Genomic DNA, 23,359 nt, shown 5'->3' with positions numbered 1-23,359 from the left:
CATCCCCTTAATGGGTTTGAACACGAGACCTCCACACATGTAGGTTTGCATCAGCAGATTTCTGCAGTTCATCCTTCTCTAAGAAAGCCCTGAGTAAAGCTTATTTTTATTGATCTCACAAGAATCGTTCTTATGAAGAGCTTCCACACCGCACTCAGTGACAACCCCTAATTATCAGGGCCAAAAGTCAACCAGAGAAAAAATATTGCATGAAAATAATCCACTGGCTGAGCTAACTGCAACACAGACGCGCAAAGTATGTTTCCATATACACAATGGCATACGCACACGCACCCGCACCAGAACAGCATACAGGCACAACCCATTTCCTCTGCATGAGGCATCCTGCAGTATACAGTCAGCAGTCAAGCATGTGACCCTTGGGCAATTCCAAAAATGCCTGAAGATTTCGATCATCAAAAGCAGAAAAAAAATGATTCTCTTGTTGCGTCATCTGTGGTTGAAGGAAATGTCAAACAGCAGAGAGGCCACTGGGAGTTATGGCAGCAGCATTCAGAAATGCAGAAGATAAGGAGGGCTTTCAGGAGCGTCCTCTGAATTTCCCTCAAAGCCCGTCAGAGCAAAGCCCGTTACAAAAAGACCGACACGAAAAGATGGATAATCTGCAGTGTTTATTGAAAGTTACAGACGAGCAAAGACAATCCCTTGATGACTGACGTAGGGGGGAGGGGAAGGAGGTCTGATAAAGCATACACATAGCTTTGTGAAAATCTAAATAATAATCCCCTTACGCATTGAATATCTGATAGGACTGACAACCACTGGCCACAGGAGCACACAGCCGGTACTGACTGTGCCCAGTGGAGACAGAGACACGTACTACTACAGAGGGAACAGAGAGGTTAGACGGAGCAGTGTGGGGAGGCATTGCACCAGCTGTCATTTATGCCACCGATGAGCTTCACCTCTAAGACATGGACTTCTTCTGAGACAGATTGATCTTGTCACCCAGACTCAGAGCCATGCCCTGTAGACACAAAAACACATTTCATTCATTAACTTTTCAGTGAAACTTACAGTCACTGTTGCATTCCAAAATGTTCAGGACACTAGCATGGGGCTAGATCAGGCCAGACATAATTTGCATTTTTCTGTGTTATACTGGATGGTGAGCATGCATGAAAGTTGCCTACCTGGCTCTTGGCCCGGATTCGGATGTGTCCGTTGACTGGTGCATCTGGGCCCAGGTGGATAGGCTTCTCAATGCTTACGTTTGCCAGAGCATCCTCACCAAATATGGAGCGGGCATACAGGTTGGCAGCCATGAAGCCACAGATGCCAGACAGAGCCTAATATGAACAAGGGCAACAGTAAGTGAGGCAACACTGATAAAACTCCTTTCAGCATTGACGTAAAAAACGGAACCTTGTTAGACATGTCCAAAAGGCTCTGCTCTTAACGGTGCAGTCCGTGATTCAGTTTCACCAAGACTGTTGATATTTGAGCTCAACGGCCATTTTAATTACACCCCTCCCTTCTGTGCTCCTGAAGCACGCGTGTTGATTGGCTGGGATTGTTTACGGCTCGATGCGAGCCACTATGTTTGCTTCCCATTTACAGAGTTTTTATTTTTTTGATCGCCAACACTGAACGAACAGCTCGAGGATCAGGAGTAGCAATTCGTGGACTGCACCTTTAAAAAAACAACACTGGGTAAATATGCCACCAAGTTGTACACTACTTTTAGACATTACCTTCTCTGGAGTCAGGCACTTCATGTTTGTGGAGCTGAGGATGTGGAGCAGGTAATCATTCAGCTCGCTGACGTTGGTGTTCACGGTCACCTGTGGGTAAAATGAGAACGTCAAACACTGCACTCCTGCACTGGGTTTGCAGTTGGGCCTACGCAAATGGGAGAGGCTCTGTATTGGAATGAGGCCACAGTTCTCCTACGGTAATCGCAATTTTTTTTAGCTGCCTCAAGAAATGCTGGTCGTCCTTGTACCTTATTCTCCCACTCAAACTCGGCCCACATCTGTCTGAACTCTGCGTCAGTGCAGGAGGCTGGCTGTATGTAGTCCATGATGTCGATGTGGATGTCACTGAGGACCACGCAGTTCCTGTCGCTGGCTGCCCCCGACACGTCGTACACTGCCAAACACAGAAGTCAGCTCATGAGAATATGAAGCTTCATTTCAACAGCAGTTAGGTAAACTTTGAAGACAGAGCAGGCACTTAGTGCACAGAAAGCTGTACCTATGTTTCCAAATATGATGCCATTTTCTGTGGATGCCACTTTGACATTGGCCTTGATGTTGGCAAAATCATGGGGGGCAAGAGTGAGAGGAGACGGCTTCTCCACAAGCTTAAGGTCACCTGCCGGTTGCAAAAGGGAATTATTATTCAATTATGTATTGCAGGAAAAGAAATTCAAACACAAAAATATATTATTAAATTAAATTATTTTATATTATAAAATTGAAATCTACTTCCACATGAAAAAGATGCTGGAGGAATTACAATGTTAACATACCAAGTGTGGCCAGCTCCAGGGTGCAGTTCTGTAAGGTGTCGCTGGTTTGGTTAACCACCAGCACATCCAGGACAATGTCATACTGGTTGACATGGACATAAGCCTCCGCATACACTGGATCCGAGAAGCCAGTCAGCTGAGTGACCTAAAATGAAACCATAAAATCTTGAGTAATGGTTTGATGGATTTCCCCCCTTCCTCTTCTTAACAGGAACATGCGCATAACCTTTGCCTTCGATGCTATGTATTGAATATTCATGACTGTATAATGAAATGGATGTCAGAGGTCAATGGATATTTCAGGCCAGGGCTTTAGTCAAACAGTCTTTTTTGCTTAGGAAGGCTCCTAACTGAGTGAAATGACCCAGAAGCATCTCAGCGGCAGTCCCGATAAGAGCTGGTCGAGTTCTCTAAATGCTATGGAAAGGTGCTTCATTGCTTCCTTTCCTATCTCCTTTAGCATAGGGGACACTGGACCATCCTTTATTATCTCCTTTAGCATAGGGGACACTGGACCATCCTTTATGGACAGGAAAGAAGAGAATGCCATTCCACATTTCCTTGCGGTGGCAATATTTAAAGACTCACGTCAATAACATCTGCCGTCGCACAATTACGTAGCTTAGTGTTAGTGCGGTCGTTATGCACTTATGAGGTCTCCTTCACATCTTTCCTTAACCTTGTGACGTTTTCCATCGAGGTCAGGAAAAGACATTGGATGTAATTTTCTTTCAACTATTTGACCACAGCCCAAGTCTATTATTAAAAGTAATTCAGTTCTGGAACTATGTCCATCTCTTTAACCACAATGCCCTCTACTGGCTACATCAAACATTGCATCTGTTTTGCTATGGCGAAAGGCAGGTGTGTGTTAATTCATGGACAAATTGAGACTCAGGCTCACTTTGTTGAGTTTGGAGGCCAGGGGGTCGGCTGCTTCCTTCCGCTGGGTGTTGCCCATGGCGGCGAGTAGGCTGAGCTGGAATTGGTCATCTTTTGAGGTAATTTCATTCTTGGCCGTCAGCTGCATGAAGGAGATGGGGTCGTCCGCCTGCACGACCACGTTTCGCTTCTCAGACTCTTTCTGCAGGTCAGACGTAATAAAGGTGAGCAAAACACAGTATGGCTCTTCATGGGACTTCAAGTATGGGACTTCAAGCACCCATACACCCCCCCCCCCATTACATATACACCAACATCAGATCCATCATTGACTGTGGTGGTCAAGTGTAGTGTTAGCTGTAATAAAGCTAGTACCAAGCTTTATTACAGGAAAGTAAAACGGAAATGACTGAAGTTAGGAATTACCTTAAAAAAAAAAATGAGGGACCTTTGACCTACTAAAAGCAAATGTGTACAAAGGTTGGAGTAAGTTATGAAATTGTGCCGAAACATCTGAGCATCGCCAGGAAGAAATGCTCTCAATCCCAGTGGCTCTTCAGCGCCCCCTACCTTCTGTGAGAGCTTCTCCTCCTCCAGGCGCACGGCCAGCATGTGCGAGAGCGACTTCCGGCACTCCTTGTTGAAAATGTCGTTCATGAGCGGCGAGAGCTCGGACAGCACCTTCAGGCAAAGGGAGATGCGTTCCACGTCGTCGTCTGTGATGTGCTTCTTGGGCAGCGAGGACTTGCCCAGGTGCAGGATAGTGGCCATGATGAGCATAGCTTCGGCCACAAAGGACTAGAGTAGGAGGCACAATGCATTGGACTTAACACCTCAGCAAATCTCAAAACGGCACGCAGATAACTGCTAAAGGGATAGTGATTACACAAACAAATAAACCACTCACATTCTGCCTCTTCTTGTCAGGGACAATGCCCACGTATCGCAAGGCAACTTTGGTGAGGGTGGTTGCCAGCGAGGCAGCAACAAAGAAGTCTCCATCCATGAGGAAGCCTCTCAGTGGTGGCCTACAAAAGAGGTACAAAACACCATTTGTAAAAAACAAAACCAAAAAAAAACAACAACAAAACAACAACACTGTAACTTAAATTCTGTGTGAATGACGTCACAACACTGATCAATCAAACGTTACATCCCTACACATTTACATTATAGTGAAACAGATATGTAGACAGTAACGGGTTTTTATATTTGAAGCTGCAGGAGCTATGTGGGATGTCTGTACCTGTCCTCTTCTTTCTTGGAGGGGCGCGAGGAGCTGAGGGCGCTCTGTGTGACGTAAGTGCCCATCTCAGTCACCAGTTTCTGGGCCGGAGCAGCACTGACCTCCTCCTCTGGCTTCCCCTCCCCAGCCTCCTTCTTTATCTCATTCTCGACTATGGGGATCTGGAGATGAGGAAACACATTTAACGCTAGTATTAACGCTACAGAGGTTATACAGGAGGGAGGATCTTATGGCTACATGGTATCTCAACACAGAATCAGTGAAGTGATTAGTCACCATGTGGACAAAAAAAAAGCATTATCCAGAGAGTCAATGGGATGCATTTTAAAATACATTGAAAACAAAACAACTGCATCCAATCATCCAGACTAGGGCTGAACGATTTGGGAAAATAATCTAATTGCGATTTTTTACCAAAATATTGCGATTGCGATTTAATATGCAATTTTTTTTTTATCCTCTTTTTTTCCCAACAAAACGTAATGAATGATTTAAATATGACCAACACAATATTAGATACATTTAGTGTAAAATATTCTTTCCCACATTTTACATTTTTATTTAACTGCTCATTACAGAAACAAGAACAAATCGGTGGCTTTGCCACTGTTCATTTAAGTAATAAAAAAAAAAGTAATTTTAAGTATAAACACTAGGCACATGCACTTTTTAAACACTGTGTGCAAAATTTACCATTTAAAAAAAAAAATAAATAAAATACATATATATTTTTTTTAGACCACGTTTTTTAATCGCGAACGTTGCGGTTAGAAAATTGCGTTCTATCATATCGCGATTAAATCGCAAATGCAATTAATCGTTCAGCCCTAATCCAGACACACACAATTCTCATACGTACCTCTCCCAATGATCGCCGCACCTCTGTCATCACACTCTGAATATCTTCTTTGGTACTGCAGTACTCTCCTAGGATCCAGAGAGCTCCTCTGTAGATCCTAAAGGATTCAAACATGCATTAAAAAAATATCTAGAACATACCATACCCCTGGTGACACAGAAATCTTAACTTGAACAATGGTAGAATTCAAATAAGTACAGAGAGGCTTACTTGACTGTCTTGATGGCGTGGAAGACTTCCAGCATCTTCTCTATGATGAGAGGCCTCAGGCTCTCAAACCTCTGGATGGCCTCTCGCACAAACTCCAGCACATCTGCAGCAGCTGCCTCATTAGTGTCACTCAGGAACTCCATCAGCTGCATTTGCCCGCCCACACACATGCGCACACACACACACACACACAAAATGCAAACATTTAAGTTAATACAAGGTACGCTTTCAAGTGGAGCTCGCCAAGGGTGCCTACACACACTACACAGAATACATTTATATCACTGGATCCTGTCTAGTCTCTTTCACAAGACATGCATAATCTTTTAAGGTAAGTACTTCTATCGCAGCTTTAGGGGGTGACATACACTTAGGGGGGGAAAGTATGCTTACCACAGGGATGACATTGGCAGCCATGTCAGGGAAACGGACACTGCAGGAGTGAAGGGTGCGCACCAGCAGCTGTCTGTACTTGTCGGTATCTTCGTGCTCCGTGACATTGTTTGTCTTTATCACTTCTTTCTTCAGCACTATGACCAGCTGCAAGAGCCCACAACAACATACAGACATGATTGAAGATAATTGAAAGTGTTTTTTACGAAACAATTGGGCTTAAAAACACCAAAAAAACAACGGCAACTCTTCAACACACCCACCTCTTCAACATTCCGCGACGAGACGAGGTCAAGGGCGAGCTGCAGGGTCTTTTTCCGGACCTCCAGATCAGGAGTGGTCAGCACTCTAAGGATGTCCATCACCAGGTCCTGAGGGACCGACAAAAAACAACAGGGTGTTCAACACAGACAACTTACCACACAAGCAGGGAATAAAATCGGAACTCGCTTGTCGACAACACGGGTGGAAAAGTTCAGCGGATCAAATCCAGCCTGACCTGCAGAACACGCTCATGAGTGGGGTGCTCCTTCAGCTCGATCAGGCGATCCAGTACAATCAGCTTGACATTGTTGTCGCTCTCCTTGATGATCAGGTCGATGTAGCACTGCGCAGCAGCCTGAATAGATAAACAACTGTTAGTGTCATGCAAGCCCCAGACAGGAGGGAAGAACGGCTGTTCTCAGATGGGAATGGGATGCATAGGCACCTTGACGGCAGTGGGGGCGCTGGAGAGGGTGACGAGTGTCCCTGCGGCCTCATACTTCACAGCAGGGCTGGAGGACTGGAGCAGGTTATAAATGCAACGGATGAAGCGGGCTCGCTCTGAAGGGTTGGCGTGGCACACCTACACAAGAGAACAGAATCAATCTCCAAAAATCATGTCTAAATCCGACGAAACAACCATCTCACTGAACAGGAACATTTTGATCTAAATGCATTTGCCGAAGGAAAGACAAGGATGATGGGGACAATGATTCTGATAAAGCCAATCATTTTGTACTTAAAATATTGCAAAATCATTTTCTAGATAGCTGGTATAAATAATTTTCTAGATAGCTGGCCATAATGTATAAATCTTTAAATGACTGATGCTCCAGTTTGAATCTTACATCAAATCTGGCCATCTTTTGAGGAAGGAAAAAAAGTGTGATTTTTGATACATTGGTGAATTAAGGAAGAATAAATTACCTTGTAGATCAGCTCCACAATGACCAACTGAAGAATGTCTCCAAAGGTATGCACCTGGTCAATACATGTACTGAGATAATCCAGTGCTCTGTCCTGTAAAGTGGAGAAAGAATTCAAAATCATGCCACTACCAAAATCAAGCCAACATTTCCTTGCTGACAACATTAAAAGATTCAATGGTCACATCTTTACCTGGTCCGCATGAATCAACATCATAAAAGCGTTTCTCTTGCAACTGGCATCTTTTTCATTCACCAGAAAGTCGTGGATCAGTTCTGGAGCATCTGGGATCAGGTGATCAAAATTTCTGGAAGAAACAAATCAAAGCTTGAACATATGCGCACAGCACACATCTATGTCTTTGTGTTAAATGTAACATTATTCTCCATGAACACCTTAAGGTACATTTTTTGTTTATACTTTGAATCAACAGCACTCAAAAGACAATTCATTCATCCATCTCCAGCCCTGCTCAAGCACACACAAACACTGACCTGTAGATAGTGTAAATGGCCAGGACAGCGTTGCGGCGCACATAGCTGTGGCGGTGCTCCAGACAGGCGCGGATGGCAGGCATGAGCGGCTCCAGCAGCTCAGCCTCCTTCAGCTTGCACAGGAAGCGAAGAGTGGAGCCGCGAATGAACTCGTTAGGGTGCTGGAGGTCCTGAAACGTACCATGAGACACGTGTTCAGACTCTTAAACAAGGCACACTGGCAAGACACAACTAGTCCGCTGGCCCATAAGAATGGTAGTGCAGTTCATGAGAGTGATCATTCATTTCAGGTTAAAATGTACATGCTTTCTCTTCCACATACCTTTCTGTAGGCATCACAGACCAAGATCATCTCCTGTAGAAGCTTGCCATCAGGAGTGGTTTTGGGCACAATCTCCCAGAAGACCAGCAGCAGCTTTTTGATGGTATGGTCTTGGAGTGGGAGGACAAAGCGAATGATGGTCATGAGAAGGCCCGGCAACTTCTCCCCATTCAGAATCATGATGATGACTTTCTTCAGTGCTTCCGTCTTGGCCTTGATCTCTCCCTTTTCTGTATAAAGAAAATCAAACATAGATTATCATATCAAACCTTGTGAGATACTGAAAGACAAGCATTACTAGAGACTAAAGCACAACATAATATATATGCAGTATGTAGAATATTGTGTAAAATCTTATAATCCATTACAGCCGTTATGTTGGTAAATATTATAAGTGCTTACCTAGATCAGTCTTAAGGCTGACCTCAGATGGAGGTTCTGAGTCATTTGGAACATTAATAAGGGTGTAGCACACATTTTCTGCGGCCGTCATGGTGCCAGGCAGGTCCTCTTCTTTGTAAGAAACTCCAATCAAAATATCTGGATAAAATTGCACATAACATATCAGCAGGAATGACTACTAATCTGACGAACCTTTAGCACCATTGTCGTGTAATCTAATGACAATCGCAGAATAGTTGTAACAGGCTGTTTTGTCTTTAAAATATCAGAAGGAATGAATACTAATCTGACGAACCTTAAGCACCATTGTCGTAATCTAACGACAATCGCAGAATAGTGTTAACAGACCGTTCTGTTTGTTTGTACACCAGTAAAGCCTAGTGGGTTTGGTCCCAAACTAGCTAGCCAACTACCGAAAAGGCATCCACCTTGCAGACCACGAACAGCCCAGCTGGCACTGATACAAGTTAGCTAACTAGCTAACTGCTGTCTGTTGGCGACATATTTGGCAATGTCGTGCTGTAAAGGCTTTTCTTGCATTTGCGCAAGATGCTCCGTTCCGGACCAAAGAACTACATACTGGACGGCTAGTGGGATCAAAAGGTGTGTTTCTGTGCTTCACATGGCCATGTATCGACCAAATTAATTTGAAGGTAATCCCAAAACCAGTTGCCTATAAAAACATAGGCACCTTTCAAAAAGTGATAAATTGTTTCATAATGTAAATAAATCGGAGCAAGAATTCAGCAATCTATGTCATCGATATTCAACAAAGCACAGCGGTTGTGTAATAGTGTTAACTTCAGCCCTCAAGAACGCCTCGAGAGCTAACAAAAATTGTACACATCAACTTAACAACTTCCTGACTCGCTGGCAGGATGTCATACTACGTAAAGGTACGAATTCTTCACTGAAATGAATGGCTAAAGCGCACGATCTTAGAATCAAGACGGTGCAAATAACCTATAGTGCAATGGCAGATATTCAGTTGTAGATCATGTATACTTGTGTAATGAGGCCTTAATGTCAACTATGCTAACTAGTTAGCTCAATTACATACTCCGAAGGCTGGCAAACAGATAACAGAGTAGCTCTTCGCTAGCGTTACTTCATTTCAACGTCAACTGGACACTGCATACGTTAGCTAGCTGGTTAGCTAGTTTGATTTTGGCATAATTTCTTATGGTATGGTACCTTTAACTAAACGTCTCCTTCTTCATTTACAAATTAAACCTCATGCTTCTCTTCTTCTCACTGGCCGTCAAATTACACGTTAGCAAGCAAGCAGCTAGTAAGTTCCTACCTTATCATATCGTCGATTAGCTCGCAAGCAAAGTGATTCAGTCAGCTTGCTTGACACAAGCTAAATCATTCTATCTACCGAAGTGATATTCTTTACTGGAGGTATACAGACATATTGCATTGTTTTTATGAAAATAATATGACAAAGCTATGTGTGTTTGTTACCTTTAGGTTGTAGCTGTTATTCCCGTTTCTTTTATCTCCGCATCCGTGGCTAGTTTGCTTCTCCAGTACTTACGAGTGACGTGGAACCTCCCTGTCTGAGCCACATCGATGCTACGGTAAGCATGAGAGGACCAACAGATTTTTTTTTTTGCGAAGCGCCATATACTCGATTAAGACGTGATGTTAAGACGAAATGAATGCAATATCTTTTTACAATGACGCCTATGTGTTACTGGAGTTTAAATATAGTTCTGCCGTTGTCAATTATTTTTTTGGACAATAGCCGAAACATATGTGAGGCTACTTTACACATGTATTTATTAAGGTAACCATCCACCATGTGCCCCTTCATACTGTATCATTTCTTGAGTCTACAGATATTTTCTGTTATATAAAATTGGCTGAACTATACTAAGGACAGACAGTTCTGTGATACATATGTAAAATTGTCTTTTGTCAATGAAGTGCTCTGTATTGTAAGTCTTATTTTGAAGACTATTCTATATTTAACATACAGTATACATGTATACTAGAACCTGTCAGAGCTCCATTTCATTCATTCATTTTGGCAGACCTAAACAATCTTCAGGCCATAGATGTTGTCAGTGATAATATTTTGAATTTGACGCTAACTCAAAGCTTTCAAGTTTAATCAGTCAAGCTATTATTTATGATCAGTCAAGTTTCTGAGGAAGCAGCGTAGCATTCTGATTCTGATGGCAGACAGAAATGAAAAGAAAAACTGTGGTTCTTATGTCTGTTTTGGTAAGACATCAAAGACTAAGTTATGCATTTTTTTTTTTAGTCCAGATATATTTGCTGAGTTCCAGTCTATTATATTATCCAAATCAAAACATGAAAACTTAAATATACCTCAGACTAAGTCTCTTCCAATGACCTCTTTCAAAACCTTTTAATGTTTTTTTTTTCAAAGGCATATTTTGTATAAATACATTCAAACAACAAACTTTGCTAGTGGATCTATAGAGTATGAGGTAAACAGAGTTGCAATAAATGTCCCCATGGTAGACTGAGAAACATCATCTGAGATAGTATCGTAAAAGATCAGTTTTCTCTCAGACTGACCTATTTCAGCCCACATTAAAAGAAATTCACTGAGAAGAACACTATATATGTGAGCAGAACGCCAGCTTGGACAATTAAAGATGATTTTCTGTTATTCTAAGCATTCTAAAATTGTACAGTCCCTTTTATCGTCATGCACAGCTGCATTCTTATTTCCATAACAGTCTCACTCAAGAGATTTAGGAACCCACCATCGCAGCCGGTTTTAGAAACTGAGTGTCATGACAATTAAAAATGAATTAATCAACTACAATTTGTCAGAAAATATTCATTTGAAAACACCATGGTTGGGTAAGCAATGGACAGAAGCTAGCTCTTATGCTTTTCATGGAAAACAAACAAAAACACAATCTTGCAGTATTTTAAGATCACAGTCAAGACATTTAGCTAGAAATACTTAATAGAAATAGGCCTACCTACAGCATGATTACCAGATAATGTAGAATGAGTATATTATCAAAGTATCAAAAGGTAGGCTATATCCTTAAGCTACTTATTCACATTCAGAATGGTTTATTTCCAAAAATTAGGGTTTTACTTTCTTTAGAATGCATGTATTCTGAGGTGATTTTGAGTGGCAGTGTCACACAGAAAAGGTCTCTTTGTAATATTCCTGATTTCGAAATGACTTCATAATTCACACAAAGATGGCTGAAGATTGAAAAAAAAAAGTGAAATAGCACCCCACTTAACCCTTTAAATGGATTGATGTGGATTATGTCATGATTCTTAAGAAGCGGTTTTTGTTCTGGCGGAATATTAATTGTTATCATCCCGAGTCAACTTTCCTTCTTTTTTTTAAAGTAGGTCAAAGCAGATGAAACTGCTCGGCAAATGCCCGCCATCTAGTGGGCACGATAGGTCTCATTCAAATGCTCAGATCAATGACACTGAGGGCCAGGGAATTCAAGAGTCTATAGCCCACTGTATATGGTTGTGACCCCACATAAATATACCTCCATGCATTCAAAGGGGCTGGAAAAAGTTACAGACCATTTAGCTATTCAACACATATCTGACTCACTATACTATATCAGAAATAAGAAATCAGAAATAAAATATTGAGAAATAGCATTGGGATATAAGGTAAATTCAAACAATCCAACATATAGGGATTGAAATGAGGTGGTTAGTAGCCTACATTACATGTGTTGATGCTCTCACAAGTGTAAGACTAATCTGTATACCTATTTTGTCACAAAGCCATCGCAATAAGGAAGACTACATCGTTTTGGCCTATGTGATTTCATACCCAGGCCTAGTGATTTTATAGGTTCCTATACGGTCCTCCGACGTTATGGTATATATCCCACAATGCGTTTCGGCGTTCCCCCTGCCTTCAATGTGCAAACAAACCAGCTATGTATAAGTGAATGTCGGCGGTGGATCTCTGCAGTGCATTGGCAAAGCGTCAACGGCGCAGACGCGGATAGCAACCGGGGCTGTAAAGCGAAGAACATCCCAACCCGGACCGAGGAGTGTTATTATCAAACGTTAGGGATATCTGTTGTGAATGGGGGTCGGTTAGAAGCGTGTGTACCGTAGGACAAGTCAACTAGTACCCTGCGATATGTTTTTTCTTAGAAAAATGTACGTGTCTTTTATTTTCCTCAAATTAAATGAAACCCATCTTACATCAATGTAGCGCGCCGCGTTACATTGCCGACTGGTTTGAGCTCTTTGATCAGCGGCTATTTTTTTAATTTTTTACTTTGTAATAGTTGTACTCCTTTACGGGAGTCATTTTACTAATTTTCGCTGGATTGGTCAAAGGAATCTTCAAATTTGTCGGGGTTAGGAGGAGACTCGAGGGTTTTTTTCCAGCCGGGAGTGGGGAATAATATGTCCAGACGGAAACAGACAAACCCCTTCAAAGTTAATTGTAGGTATCTCAGGTATTGTAACACCATCTTAATTTATCTTATCCTAATTGTAAGGCAGACTACCGAGTAGTTAGGTGGTCGTAGTTTCTTTCATCTAGCCTTCATTTTCTCGTAGACAAGGTGGTCTCTCTCGGTCGCTAAACGTAGATGTAGCTATGTTTCATTGTATACATGCACTAGATTGGCTACAATGTTTCAACTGCCGTCTAACGCCGCTCATGACGATACATCTCTCTTAAAGCAAGTGAGAAGTGCAGTGGCTGAACTACTGATCACGTTTTAATATGCAGTATGATTGTCTTTAGACTCACCAGCCTTCGTTTTCTCAGTATTTTGCAGTGATGAGAAACATGATTGTATTTTGAGAATGGTAAAATAATGCTTACAGGCTTTATAAACACTCACACTGAAAGATCGTGTAAACGTTCGTGTAAAATTACCGTCTGTGGTATCTTGTTCACTGATTAATGCTGAATTAGTGCATCATACATGTCAACACTCTTTCCTCTTGTTCACAACTTTTGCTCATCACTTTGTGACAGAAAATGGAAACTGAGGTGTCTTATCCAAGTTCAACTTAGTTTCGGGAGCTTTACATAATTTTGCCACTATTAATTCATGCTATTTTCCCCCAAGAGATTTTTATTTTTCAGGGGAGACTATTCAATTGTTGTTGCCCTGTAATTACACAATTGCTCATGTCTGGCCTGGCCCAATATATTTGTGTTTATGGGCAGCTGTCTATGTGTGTGTAAGTGTTTGTCTTGTGAAGAGATGAGGTTTTGTTTGAGCCCGCATGAAAGCATGCTCTGGCATGTTGGATTCACCTTTCAACCCTCATTTTGTGAGGTTAAAATAAAGAATGGTTCTTGTGCTGAAAATGATTAAGTTCCAGGTTATTGCTGTGCCGTGAAATGATAAGGACCTTATAATCAACATATGAAGAGGAACTATTTACTAGACATTTTAAGGCTGTAGTGGAAAACTAAACAGTTACCTCTATTTATGATTTTGCCTTCTTTTATGTATCTTGCCTCTGTATCTGAGTCCTTGTAATAGGCTATATGCTTTTGCATGTTGTGTGAGCCTATTTTGTCAGACCGAAGCAAAAGATGTGATGGCATTTACACAGGCATGAAAATGACTCACAACTGGCACATGCTGTGTGGACTGGTATGAGGTGACATGGCCGTGATTATATATTCATGTTTGTTAAAAGTTGGATGTTGAGGCAGAATCTTCTGTATCATAAAATGAAGAGATGGTTTAACACCCCGGCAGATGGGATTGTACAAGCCTAATGATCAGGGTAATGAATAACTCCACCGTCATGTAACAGTTTGTTCATACAGCTCATCCCTTCTTCGTAGATGTCGTGATATGCTGTCATGTGTCAGGGTGGCAGTAGGGTGACCAGGTGTCCTGCATCCTGTATATTGAGATAATGTCCCACATTTTCATAGGTCAGTTGGTTTGTAATTGTCAGAAATAAGAACACATGGATGTGTTATTTTACCCGCCCGGCACATGAGCCGCGTATACCATTGCGGCATAGTTTCTACTCTGTTTAATGGCACTACCTCTATGTCAAAAGCAGCAACCTGGCTCATACAAATGCAACATAGTATGCAATGCACATTTCCTTAAAGCCTGGCTTTCATCCAGTGGCCGAGAAGAGAGCAGGGAAGACGGTCATCAAGAGGCTGTCATCAAGAGGCAGATAGGGCCGTCAATCAAACTGTAGACGTAGGTCCTCTGCTACCTCATAAAAACATAACTTACATAAACTATGCAGATAACGAAAAAGCTACCAGGTGACATCATGGCCACAAAGGAAAGAAAATGTTCTTTTAGTAAAGAATGGGTGAAAAATGCTATTCATACCATAGAGATTTTGGTTTTATATAAATATTTGTATCGAAATTGTTATAGATATTATTTGGTGCCTTTGATATGTTGGATTAAGTCAGGGGTTTAACTTGAAAGGCTTGAGCTGCATGTTGCCTGCTGCTTTGCATAAGGACAGTTGCCTCTGATGGGCCTGTAATGGCCAATGCATGTTGGATGTCCATCAACAGACATGTTACATTGCAAAATGACTGTGCCTTTTGGATGACAAATAGCACTGTGCTCATCATAACTTTCATGTAGCAAAAGCTTTAGCCTGTATCTTTTATGGCCTAACTGGAGTGCTGTGGAATCCACTGGAGGACAAAGTATAGGTGTTTTACAAGCCGAACAGCAGAGTACGAATGTTTCTTATTCAGTTAGATAGGCATTATATCAAAGTTTTAGGTTACCTCTCAGCATTGATACTGTGTCCGACATTGTCCCACACAAACATACTACTCGTCCCACATTTGGTCTGTTTGCATCTGGTCACCCTAATCATCAGTAGCAGCCTGAGTGTTCCTTGTGTACTCTTCTATAAACAAAAGAGCCAGGCATCTCTCATGGTTCATACTGCTGATTGTTGATGTTGTTATACCAGGATAACAGGCGCACTTGAGCTCCTCACTGGTGAGCTGTACAGTTGTGTAACTCGTCCCCAGCACTGTTACTACAGAGGCCGTGGGACTAGGGCGCATAAGGCCATCCAAGGGGATTGCTCCCAATAATCTGCCCCAGTTGTCATAAGGTCATTAGACATCCTTTCTTAACATAGTTTCTTTTTAAGATGGTACTTGAGTGCTGTAAGCTCCACCTGATGTCTCAGTGGTATCTTGCTTGCTTGATCTCGGTGAGACCCTATATGCTTGTGTATGGTTGCATGTAAGCAGTCCTCAGACTTCCTCTAAGAGGCCTACTTGGGCTATTCCTATGGCTATGATCCCACCCTCGCTCCCCCTCACTCCTCTCACAATAAACACCAGTTATTTACTGTCTGGGGTTGCCTTGATAACTGTTAAGCTGCAGTGTTCTCTGGTGCCTATGGAGATTGCTGTGGGTGAGATTTTTGCTGTGGGTGGTCACAACAATCATGAAGAAGTTTTTTTTTTTTTTAAGACCACACAACTGACCCAGAGGGAGATGTTAATCAGATTTCCAGACTAAATTTCAGTTTCAAGTTTGAGCTTCAGATTCATGGAGTGCCTAGAGCTTAAAACATCTCTGCTGACAAACAGATTGAACCTCTGATAACGCACCACATGTCTGCTGTGCCTCAGACCACTAGTAGTTATGTAGTTAAGAGTTGGTGAATTTTCATCACGCACGCCCTCATTTTTTTTTTTGCGCTGTCAAGTAGACTTTAGGGAGGCCAGGTTTGATTTCCAGACACTGAAAGGGCATCCGTGGGGAATGCTAGTTTTTAGCCAGGGTGGGAAAGGGGGAGAGGAGGAGGAGGAGGAGGAGGAGGAAGAACGAGACATTTGAGGGGGTTACTCCAACTTGACTGGAATACCACACTGTCAATTAGGCGGAGTGAGAAACGAGGCAGGCGTCTGGGATTATCTGATGTCTGCGTCTCACTATTCCCATGCTCCGGAAAACGCCTGTGCTTACACATGGGGACGGAATGATGGGGCCCCAGCACTCGGCCCCCACCCCAACATTTCCTGTAGAGTGTGTCTGTATGAGAGGGTGATTTTTCTGTGTCTCAAAAGTCTGTGTCTCGAAAGAGAAGGGGGGGGAGCAGCAGTAGCTTGAATTGAAGAGCACCCCCATTGCTCAGTGTTTGAGTTGAGTTTTGGCATTCTCTCTTTTGTCTGTTTTGTTTTGCTCCCCCCACCCCACCTCCCCTCTCCACCCCCCTACCCTACTCTTTCCCTGTGTCTGTTGGCTGATGAGTTTGTCTCTTTGTCTGGATCCAGTCAGACACTGCGTCACCTCCTGCCTACAGACACACAGACTCACAGATAACATCAGAGTGGCAGAGAGTGAGTGAGTGAGCGAGAGAGCATGCATGCAAGAGAGAGGGAGAGAGAGAAAGGGGAGGAGAAGGGTGGAGGAGAGGAGGGGGGTAGAGTGAGACAGATGTACAGACAGATCCTGGCAGTGGGGGATGGGCAGCTCGCTCTCCCTCTCTCACACACATCAATCATTGGCTGGGTGCAGTAGAGCTAGCCTGTTGTGGTGGTTCATAGTTCAGCACATAGAGCCACTCTCCCGTTGTGTTCAAAGTGCTCACGTTCAGCCAGATTGGGGAAGGAATGGGAGTCTTGGGGGAGTTTGAAGGTAAAAAACAACATTAAAAGCTTCTCTCTGTTATCACACAGTGTTGCTCAGGCCTAATGCCCTATATTACCCAAGGCTTACATCAGCTAAAGGCTGCAATTACCTCTACTAGACCCAGATGACTGTAGTCAAGAAGTCTTGCACCCCTCCCATCAGGAGAGATTACATCAGGTCGTTATACCTACAAGTGGGACAGAAAACAGCCATTTGTGAGCAGAGAAAGACATCCCACATAACAGCTGAGTGTCAACCAGCCCCACGCACAGGGAGAGGAGCAGAGAGGGATGGGCTTCTGGGAAATAGAGTTTACAAGTCATTCATATAGAATGAGGTCAGTGCCCTTTGTGGTTCCGTGTTTATGCCCTATGATCCGCATGAGCAGGCTGGCGTGGCTTCTGTGCTCTGCAGTTGCACAGACCTCGGGAGGGCGAGGCAGCCCCTTTGAACGATCGCTTTCGCACGGCACCGTGCTCGAGTGCTACGTGAAAGATGCTGTGCGGTGGGGGAAGAATGAAGCCGAGGGGATTCGCTCTGGAGATGGGAGAGGTTCTGACGCTTCAGCGCCAGCTGCTCAAAGCACCGGCACACCTTCTAGCCCTCTAGGTGGTGCGGTGCAGGAGATGGCGTAAGATCTGGAATGGTGTACCTGCACAAGAGCAGAGAAGAGAGGAGAGGAGAAAAGAAGTGGGGAGGCGTGTGAGAGAGGAGAGGATAGAAGAGGAGATGTGAGCAGGCCTGTGTGGGTGTGAGGAAGTGACTGCGGGAGACAGCTCTCTGTGCTGGAGAACCGGGCTCCCAGACGGAGGGGGCAAACACAAATGCAGCCTGCTGCTTTCCCCCTGGGACTGCACCATGTTTATGCATGTGTGTGGGGGACTGAGCTTAGTATTGTATATGTGTTGCTTGTGTAAAGTGTGGGGGGTTGGTGAGCTTGTGTGGGAGAGTGAGTGAGTGAGGGCATTCAGTTTGTGTCACTGTGCATATTTTTAGCGTGTGGATCCTGCAGCATAAGGATTCTATCCGTCTGCTAGTGCCGCAGCTTTGCATTACTGGTTTTGTCTCCCCTCTTGCTGCTTGTAGTGCGATGCCTGTGGCTCTCCACACTACAAATGAGAGCAAGAGCGTTAACCAAAACCATTTAAGCCATTCGAGAGATTTGCAGAGTGGCTAATTTGTGGTATTCATAACAGTTGCCTTAGCACACACCACACCCAGCCTGGCCTCGTTTGGTAAAAGTGCTCCCCCTTCAGAGACCACATCAGTCTTGTTTGTTATTTCCGTGGACCGCGTCTGAGTTTTTCGTCTCCTCGCTTTTTGTCTTTACATCCGTCATCTCATTTGTCTCGTCCCCCCCCCCTGTCCTCTCCTCAGGGCTGTTCCACACCCCAGGACTGGCGGACTCTGAGCACACTTTGGAGATGGACGTGCGGGACGACTTCGCCGAAGACAGCGAGTGCCACAGCAACAACTCCCAAGAAGGTGAGGAGCAAGACAGCGTGACAGGTGAGCTGACCATCCCTAGAGGGTTACCCTCACGGCGATGAGCGACCGATGTCGCATTTACATCAGTGGGGTTAGGCTTGAGTCGGCTGCTGGTGTGGCTGTAGTTCTGGTTTTAGTCTGTCCTCGTTTTCTGTAGATGACAGTTACAGCGATCTGGACAACCACGGCGAGGACTCGTCCTCCAACACCTCGGTGGACGACAGCATGACCGGCCACAAGCACCGCCGCTCCTGTTCCCAGCAGGAGGGAGGGGTTAAGGAGGTGAGTGGGTTCACTACTCGCAAAGTGTTGTGGACATAGAGGGTTTTGAAAGTGTTGAATTTGCGGTATCATGGCTTGGCCCCTGCTGACTTGGCACGTGTGTGTGTTCATGAAACTCAGCACTGTTGCTGTAAACTTGGAAGTTTCAAAAGCTTTGAGAGGAAATTATGCAGGGAAGTGATGAGTCAATACACACACTCTTTCTGTTCCTAGAAAGGTGTGGGTCTTGTGCATTTCCTTGACCCAAATTTTGATGATTAGGACAATGACTGTGAATGTATTATATCCTCCTGATGTATGTTGGGTTAGAATAAGCAGGGTTCTCAATTTCGCCCCTGTCTCTTCTAGAAGACCCACTTTTGTGTTGAACTATACAACACACTCATAGCTAACTGAAACCTGTCAGACTTGTTCGACCAGTAAGATGTAACACCAGTAACACCACGCTAACATAGAGCCATAGGTATTGCACAGTAGCAGCAGCAGTGAGAGCCTGAGTTGAAATGCTGTATCTGAATACTGAAGAATCCTCTGCCTCAAGAAGGAAAGGAAATCTTGGATTATTTCTGTCTTGTGATTCACACCTCTATGGCAACGCACACCCGAGCATCACAGTGACAGGCAGAGTGACTCACAGGGGCTTCTGGGATACATTTTACGCCAAGCTACAGACTTCACAGACTGCAATCTCTTTTCTTTCTTTCTTTTTTTTCTGTGACCAATCACCTAGGGGAAAGAAGAGACTAGTCAAGGGAGGAGATTGTAAAATATGACTCTCAGTGTAATTTGCGGTTGAAGAACATCATAGAGGTTTGAGGTGTCTTTAGGGACTCTGGTCCATGGTCTATGAATGAGATGAAATTATGCTCATCATGATGTTGGTTAGCAACATGAGGGGTCCTAAAGAAAATCTCACTAAGATGCATAGATCTGAGAGGGAATGAGCATTTCTTTCAGCCCAGGCTCTGTGAGGTCTGTCTTACCTTATCTTATCAAATCTGTCTAGGCAGTGTCTGATGCATCAACTGTTTGTGTCAACTGTCCCTGTTTGTGTCCCCCCCCCATCAGGAGAGTAAGGAGGGAGACGACCTGGAAAGCAGTTATGTGTGTCCTCTTTGCTCGCTGGAGTTCAGCCACTCCGAGCATCTCATTGCTCATGTCTACCAGGTGAGGACATCATCCACCCAAGGCTGAAAGCGCAGGGTAAACCACGGGGGAGGGAGAAGGGGGGTAGGATCATCTTAAGCTAGGTCCAATAAGGGATTTAACCCTGGGGTTATGGGTCACAAGTCATCTTGGACATCTTGGCAATTTGCGATTACATAAATGAAGATGGCATAGAGTACACAGGGAGGACCCTCCTGCTGCTGAATGAACTCACTTGAACTGTCCCCCTAGCTCCTCCTAGTCTCCTAGTCTTCTCTTCCTCTTTCCTTGGTTCATCTTTCGCTCTCTCTATCTCCCTCTCCGATCTTTGTTCTCTCTCTCGCTCGTTCAGCATACGACGGCAGTGGGTGGAAGCAAGAGCTACGTGTGCCCAGTGTGTGGGCGGGCGCTGAGCTCGCCAGGCTCCTTAGGTCGCCATCTTCTCATTCACTCCGAGGACCGGCTGTCCAACTGTGCCGTGTGTGGGTCCCGCTTCACAGACACCACCAATTTCAACAGGTTTGTCTCCTTTCACACTCTTCAGTCTAACAGACTTCCCTGACAGCTCCATGGTTCAGGTTTTGGCCGTGAAAACTCTCACTTAATACGCCACACAGTAACATCAACTGGTCTTGAAATGCCTCCTGAACTAGACTTCACGAACACCCTCCATGACACTGCCAAACACATTTGTCTCTGCCGGATGACCGACTTTAAATGTCATTTCCTTCAACCATGCAATTTGTGTTGTATCATTGTGTCTCAATGATTCGTTTTAGAGAGTTTCCCCAGCTTTACATTACCATGCTTCACTGACACTGAATGTTGTCACATTCTTCATATATATATATATATATACAGATTTTAGGCCTCATTATTAGCTTCACCAGCAGCACCAGATTCAGCTGGTTTGCTGAAAACATCAATGGTAATAGGCCAAAGGTCAACACTAAAAAAATTGTAGAACAAAACAACTAACAATGTATTGCAATCTTCAAATGAGGATATTCATAACTGCAGGAAGATTTACGTGAATGTCCAGTCAATGACCTATGGCTGTCTCTCACTGCAGGGAGAAGCTGAAAGATTTCTTTCACGCTAGCAGTATGGACCTGACAAGCAGTGGCAGCGGCTGTCTGGACGGGAGCTTCTCCATGGCCCCCCGGCCCATCCCCTCTGGTGGCCCCACACCCCCGTCCGGCCCCTCGCTGCCCTCCCTCCCTGACAGTCTGCTGTCCTCCTCCACTCCCCCATCCCTCCCCCCTCTACCAGACCCCCTCTGCCCCTCTGGCGGAGCCGGCCTGCCTCCCCTGCCAGACCTCCTGAGCCCCATGCCCGTGTACCCGGCCGGCGTGCTGCTAGTGTGCAACAGCTGTGCGGCCTACCAGCAGCTGACCGAGGCCAATTCCCCGGTCATGCGCCGGTGGGCGTCCCGGCGTCGCAACGAGCCTCTGGCGTCCCGGATGCATCGGCTGGAGCGCGAGCGCACGGCCAAGAAGAGCAAGCGCGCCTGCGAGACGCCCGACGAGCGCGAGCTGCGCCGGCTTCGTGACCGTGAGGCCAAGCGTCTGCAGCGGCTGCAGGAGTCGGAGGAGCAGCGCTCCCGCCGGCTGCAGCGCGATCGCGAGGCCATGCGCATGAAGCGCGCCAACGAGACGCCCGATAAGCGGCAGGCGCGGCTGGTGCGCGAGCGCGAGGCCAAGCGGCTCAAGCGGCGACTGGAGAAGATCGAGCCGGCGCTGCGTATGCAGATCGAGCATGACCCCGCCGCCATGGCCGCCCTCACGGCCGACATGAGCCTCTTTCAGTTCCCCTTTCCACTGCAGGGAGGCGGCGGCGTCACGCCGCCGGCCTCCGCCCCGTCCTCACTGGACAACGGGCTGTTCATGCGGCTGGGGGAGTCCGTGCCCCAGCTGCCGCTCGCGCTGCGCCCGCTTGGCCCCGACTGCAAGATGGGCGTCAGCGGGTCGGCACAGAACCAGTGACCCTCGCCGCAACCCCCCTGCCCACTGGGTTGAGGGAAGCTATTCCCACGTAGACCTCTGGATGTTCTCCAGTCACGTCTGAGATTACTGGGGGAAAAAAGCACAGAACTCATAATTAGCAAAACACCTCTGTCTCGAGACTTCCTTGATGAGGGAAGAGACGGGGAAAACACACACAAAAAAAAAACAGGGTTACGAATGTTTTTAGTTTTCAACTTGTATGCCTATTGAGCATGATATTTCAAGAGATTCTATTCTGTCTGTCCAGTAGGGCTTTCAGACTTTCAGCCAGCCCGCTTCTGTATGGATCAGCAACACTCTTCCATAGAGGAGAAGGAGCTCCTTATTTGCATATGGACCTGCAGTTCCAGTGGCGCGTCTCTGCCCACTGTCACGGTTTACCAGTAGCCAGTACTGCCTCCTGCCACCAGTAGGGGGGGTCTCAGCCAGGCTAGCTCATATCCACAAAACCAACTACCTCGTCATGTGCCCATCAGTGCTCCGCCTGACCTTTGGACTCCATCAGGGCTTCAGGGGCCTTACAGGGCCACACACACACACACACACATAGACTGGACGTCCTTGATGCTAACTAACACGGACACTATTGCTCACACACACACACACACACACACACACACACACACACACAGATCTTCTCAAGTGGTCTTTTCTTCCTTCTTTCTGTAAAATCATATTTCTATCTATGCCTTGTTCCCTAGAGGTAATTCACTATTATTTTTCTGATGGGTGCTGCCCATGGTGAAATGGTCTTTTCATGTAGGTGGATACCAGAATGAAGGCAGACTGGATGTGAACAGTCCTTCTTGATATGAAGGTCACCAGTTTGTTGCACAGACGGTTTCTCTCTCACTCTCTCCTCATATATCTCTATATCTCTCTCGCTCACAGATACATTGCAGTAAAAAATATCCTTCCAAAGCACTGCATACACTACTGAACACAACACACGGGTCTAGAAAGCACTCAGGAGCTTTGAGGTGGGATGGTCTCTCCATAGCCACGTGGAGGAAGAGGCTCTTCTGACACAGACATTTCCACACACACATTCACCTGGTTGACACTGCCACTTTCTGTTCTCAACTGCTTCATTCTTACCGGTCACATTGACCTCTCTGGACCTGAGATATTCTTGTTTTTATGTGTGTGTGTGTACTTTTATTTTGCACATTGCAACTGCATTGCAACCCCCCCCCAGCTAAGCCCAGTTATTCAGGGCCAGCAAGGATGCAGCTGGAACGTCTTCGGCTTTCTTCTGCCTGTGTAGTCAGATCAGCTCAGACCCTGGAGATCCTCAGAACCCAATCTCTTCGTCTCGCTGCTGTTACGTTACTGTAC

At 45.0% G+C, this 23,359-nt stretch overlaps 2 protein-coding genes across 6 annotated transcripts; one reads left to right on the top strand and one right to left on the bottom strand.

The window, feature by feature from the left end:
- Positions 1 to 613: 613 nt before the first annotated feature.
- copb1 (COPI coat complex subunit beta 1) lies at positions 614 to 10,051 on the bottom strand. Its single transcript, XM_012834722.2, has 22 exons — positions 9,961 to 10,051; positions 8,494 to 8,631; positions 8,092 to 8,321; positions 7,770 to 7,939; positions 7,468 to 7,582; positions 7,276 to 7,368; positions 6,794 to 6,931; positions 6,584 to 6,703; positions 6,348 to 6,455; positions 6,085 to 6,231; positions 5,692 to 5,837; positions 5,482 to 5,578; positions 4,623 to 4,783; positions 4,284 to 4,404; positions 3,947 to 4,174; positions 3,399 to 3,578; positions 2,495 to 2,639; positions 2,218 to 2,337; positions 1,967 to 2,112; positions 1,716 to 1,805; positions 1,155 to 1,310; positions 614 to 988 (listed from the first exon to the last, which is right to left on the bottom strand). Exons 2-22 carry the CDS (start codon positions 8,582 to 8,584, stop codon positions 929 to 931), a joined length of 2,862 nt encoding a protein of 953 aa, XP_012690176.1. The 5' UTR covers positions 8,585 to 8,631; positions 9,961 to 10,051; the 3' UTR covers positions 614 to 928.
- Positions 9,986 to 23,206, top strand: LOC105906477 (zinc finger protein 821). 5 transcript variants are annotated; one of them, XM_031569409.2, is made up of 6 exons: positions 9,986 to 10,076; positions 18,477 to 18,608; positions 18,745 to 18,869; positions 19,938 to 20,036; positions 20,368 to 20,534; positions 21,088 to 23,205. In XM_031569409.2, the coding sequence occupies exons 2-6, from the start codon at positions 18,524 to 18,526 to the stop codon at positions 21,998 to 22,000; spliced, it is 1,389 nt and encodes a 462-aa protein (XP_031425269.1). In that variant the 5' UTR covers positions 9,986 to 10,076; positions 18,477 to 18,523; the 3' UTR covers positions 22,001 to 23,205. The 5 variants fall into 5 exon arrangements, with proteins under 5 accessions (XP_031425269.1, XP_031425268.1, XP_031425266.1 ...); XM_031569408.2 differs by lacking the exon at positions 9,986 to 10,076 and adding an exon at positions 12,277 to 12,928 and having other exon boundaries at positions 18,477 to 18,584; positions 21,088 to 23,206; XM_031569406.2 differs by lacking the exon at positions 9,986 to 10,076 and adding an exon at positions 12,278 to 12,928.
- The last annotated feature ends 153 nt before the right edge of the window (positions 23,207 to 23,359 follow it).

This window comes from Clupea harengus, chromosome 6 (assembly GCF_900700415.2).
Source record: "Clupea harengus chromosome 6, Ch_v2.0.2, whole genome shotgun sequence".
NCBI lineage: Eukaryota > Metazoa > Chordata > Actinopteri > Clupeiformes > Clupeidae > Clupea > Clupea harengus.
Note: the sequence above shows the minus strand (reverse complement) of the source record. Positions and strands in the feature narration are given on the sequence as shown.

Bases quoted from the DNA above. Each gene is read 5' to 3' on its own strand.
- copb1 (XM_012834722.2), bottom strand. From the start codon at position 8,584: ATGACGGCCGCAGAAAATGTGTGCTACACCCTTATTAATGTTCCAAAT. The intron at 4,405-4,622 runs GTACAGACATCC...CCTCTTTTGTAG, and splicing joins TCCAAGAAAGAAGAGGACAG to GCCACCACTGAGAGGCTTCC. The intron at 1,311-1,715 runs GTAATGTCTAAA...TGTTCATATTAG, and splicing joins AGTGCCTGACTCCAGAGAAG to GCTCTGTCTGGCATCTGTGG.
- LOC105906477 (XM_031569406.2), top strand. From the start codon at position 12,889: ATGTCCAGACGGAAACAGACAAACCCCTTCAAAGTTAATT. The intron at 12,929-18,476 runs GTAGGTATCTCA...TCCTCTCCTCAG, and splicing joins AAACCCCTTCAAAGTTAATT to GGCTGTTCCACACCCCAGGA. The intron at 18,870-19,937 runs GTGAGTGGGTTC...CCCCCCCATCAG, and splicing joins AGGAGGGAGGGGTTAAGGAG to GAGAGTAAGGAGGGAGACGA.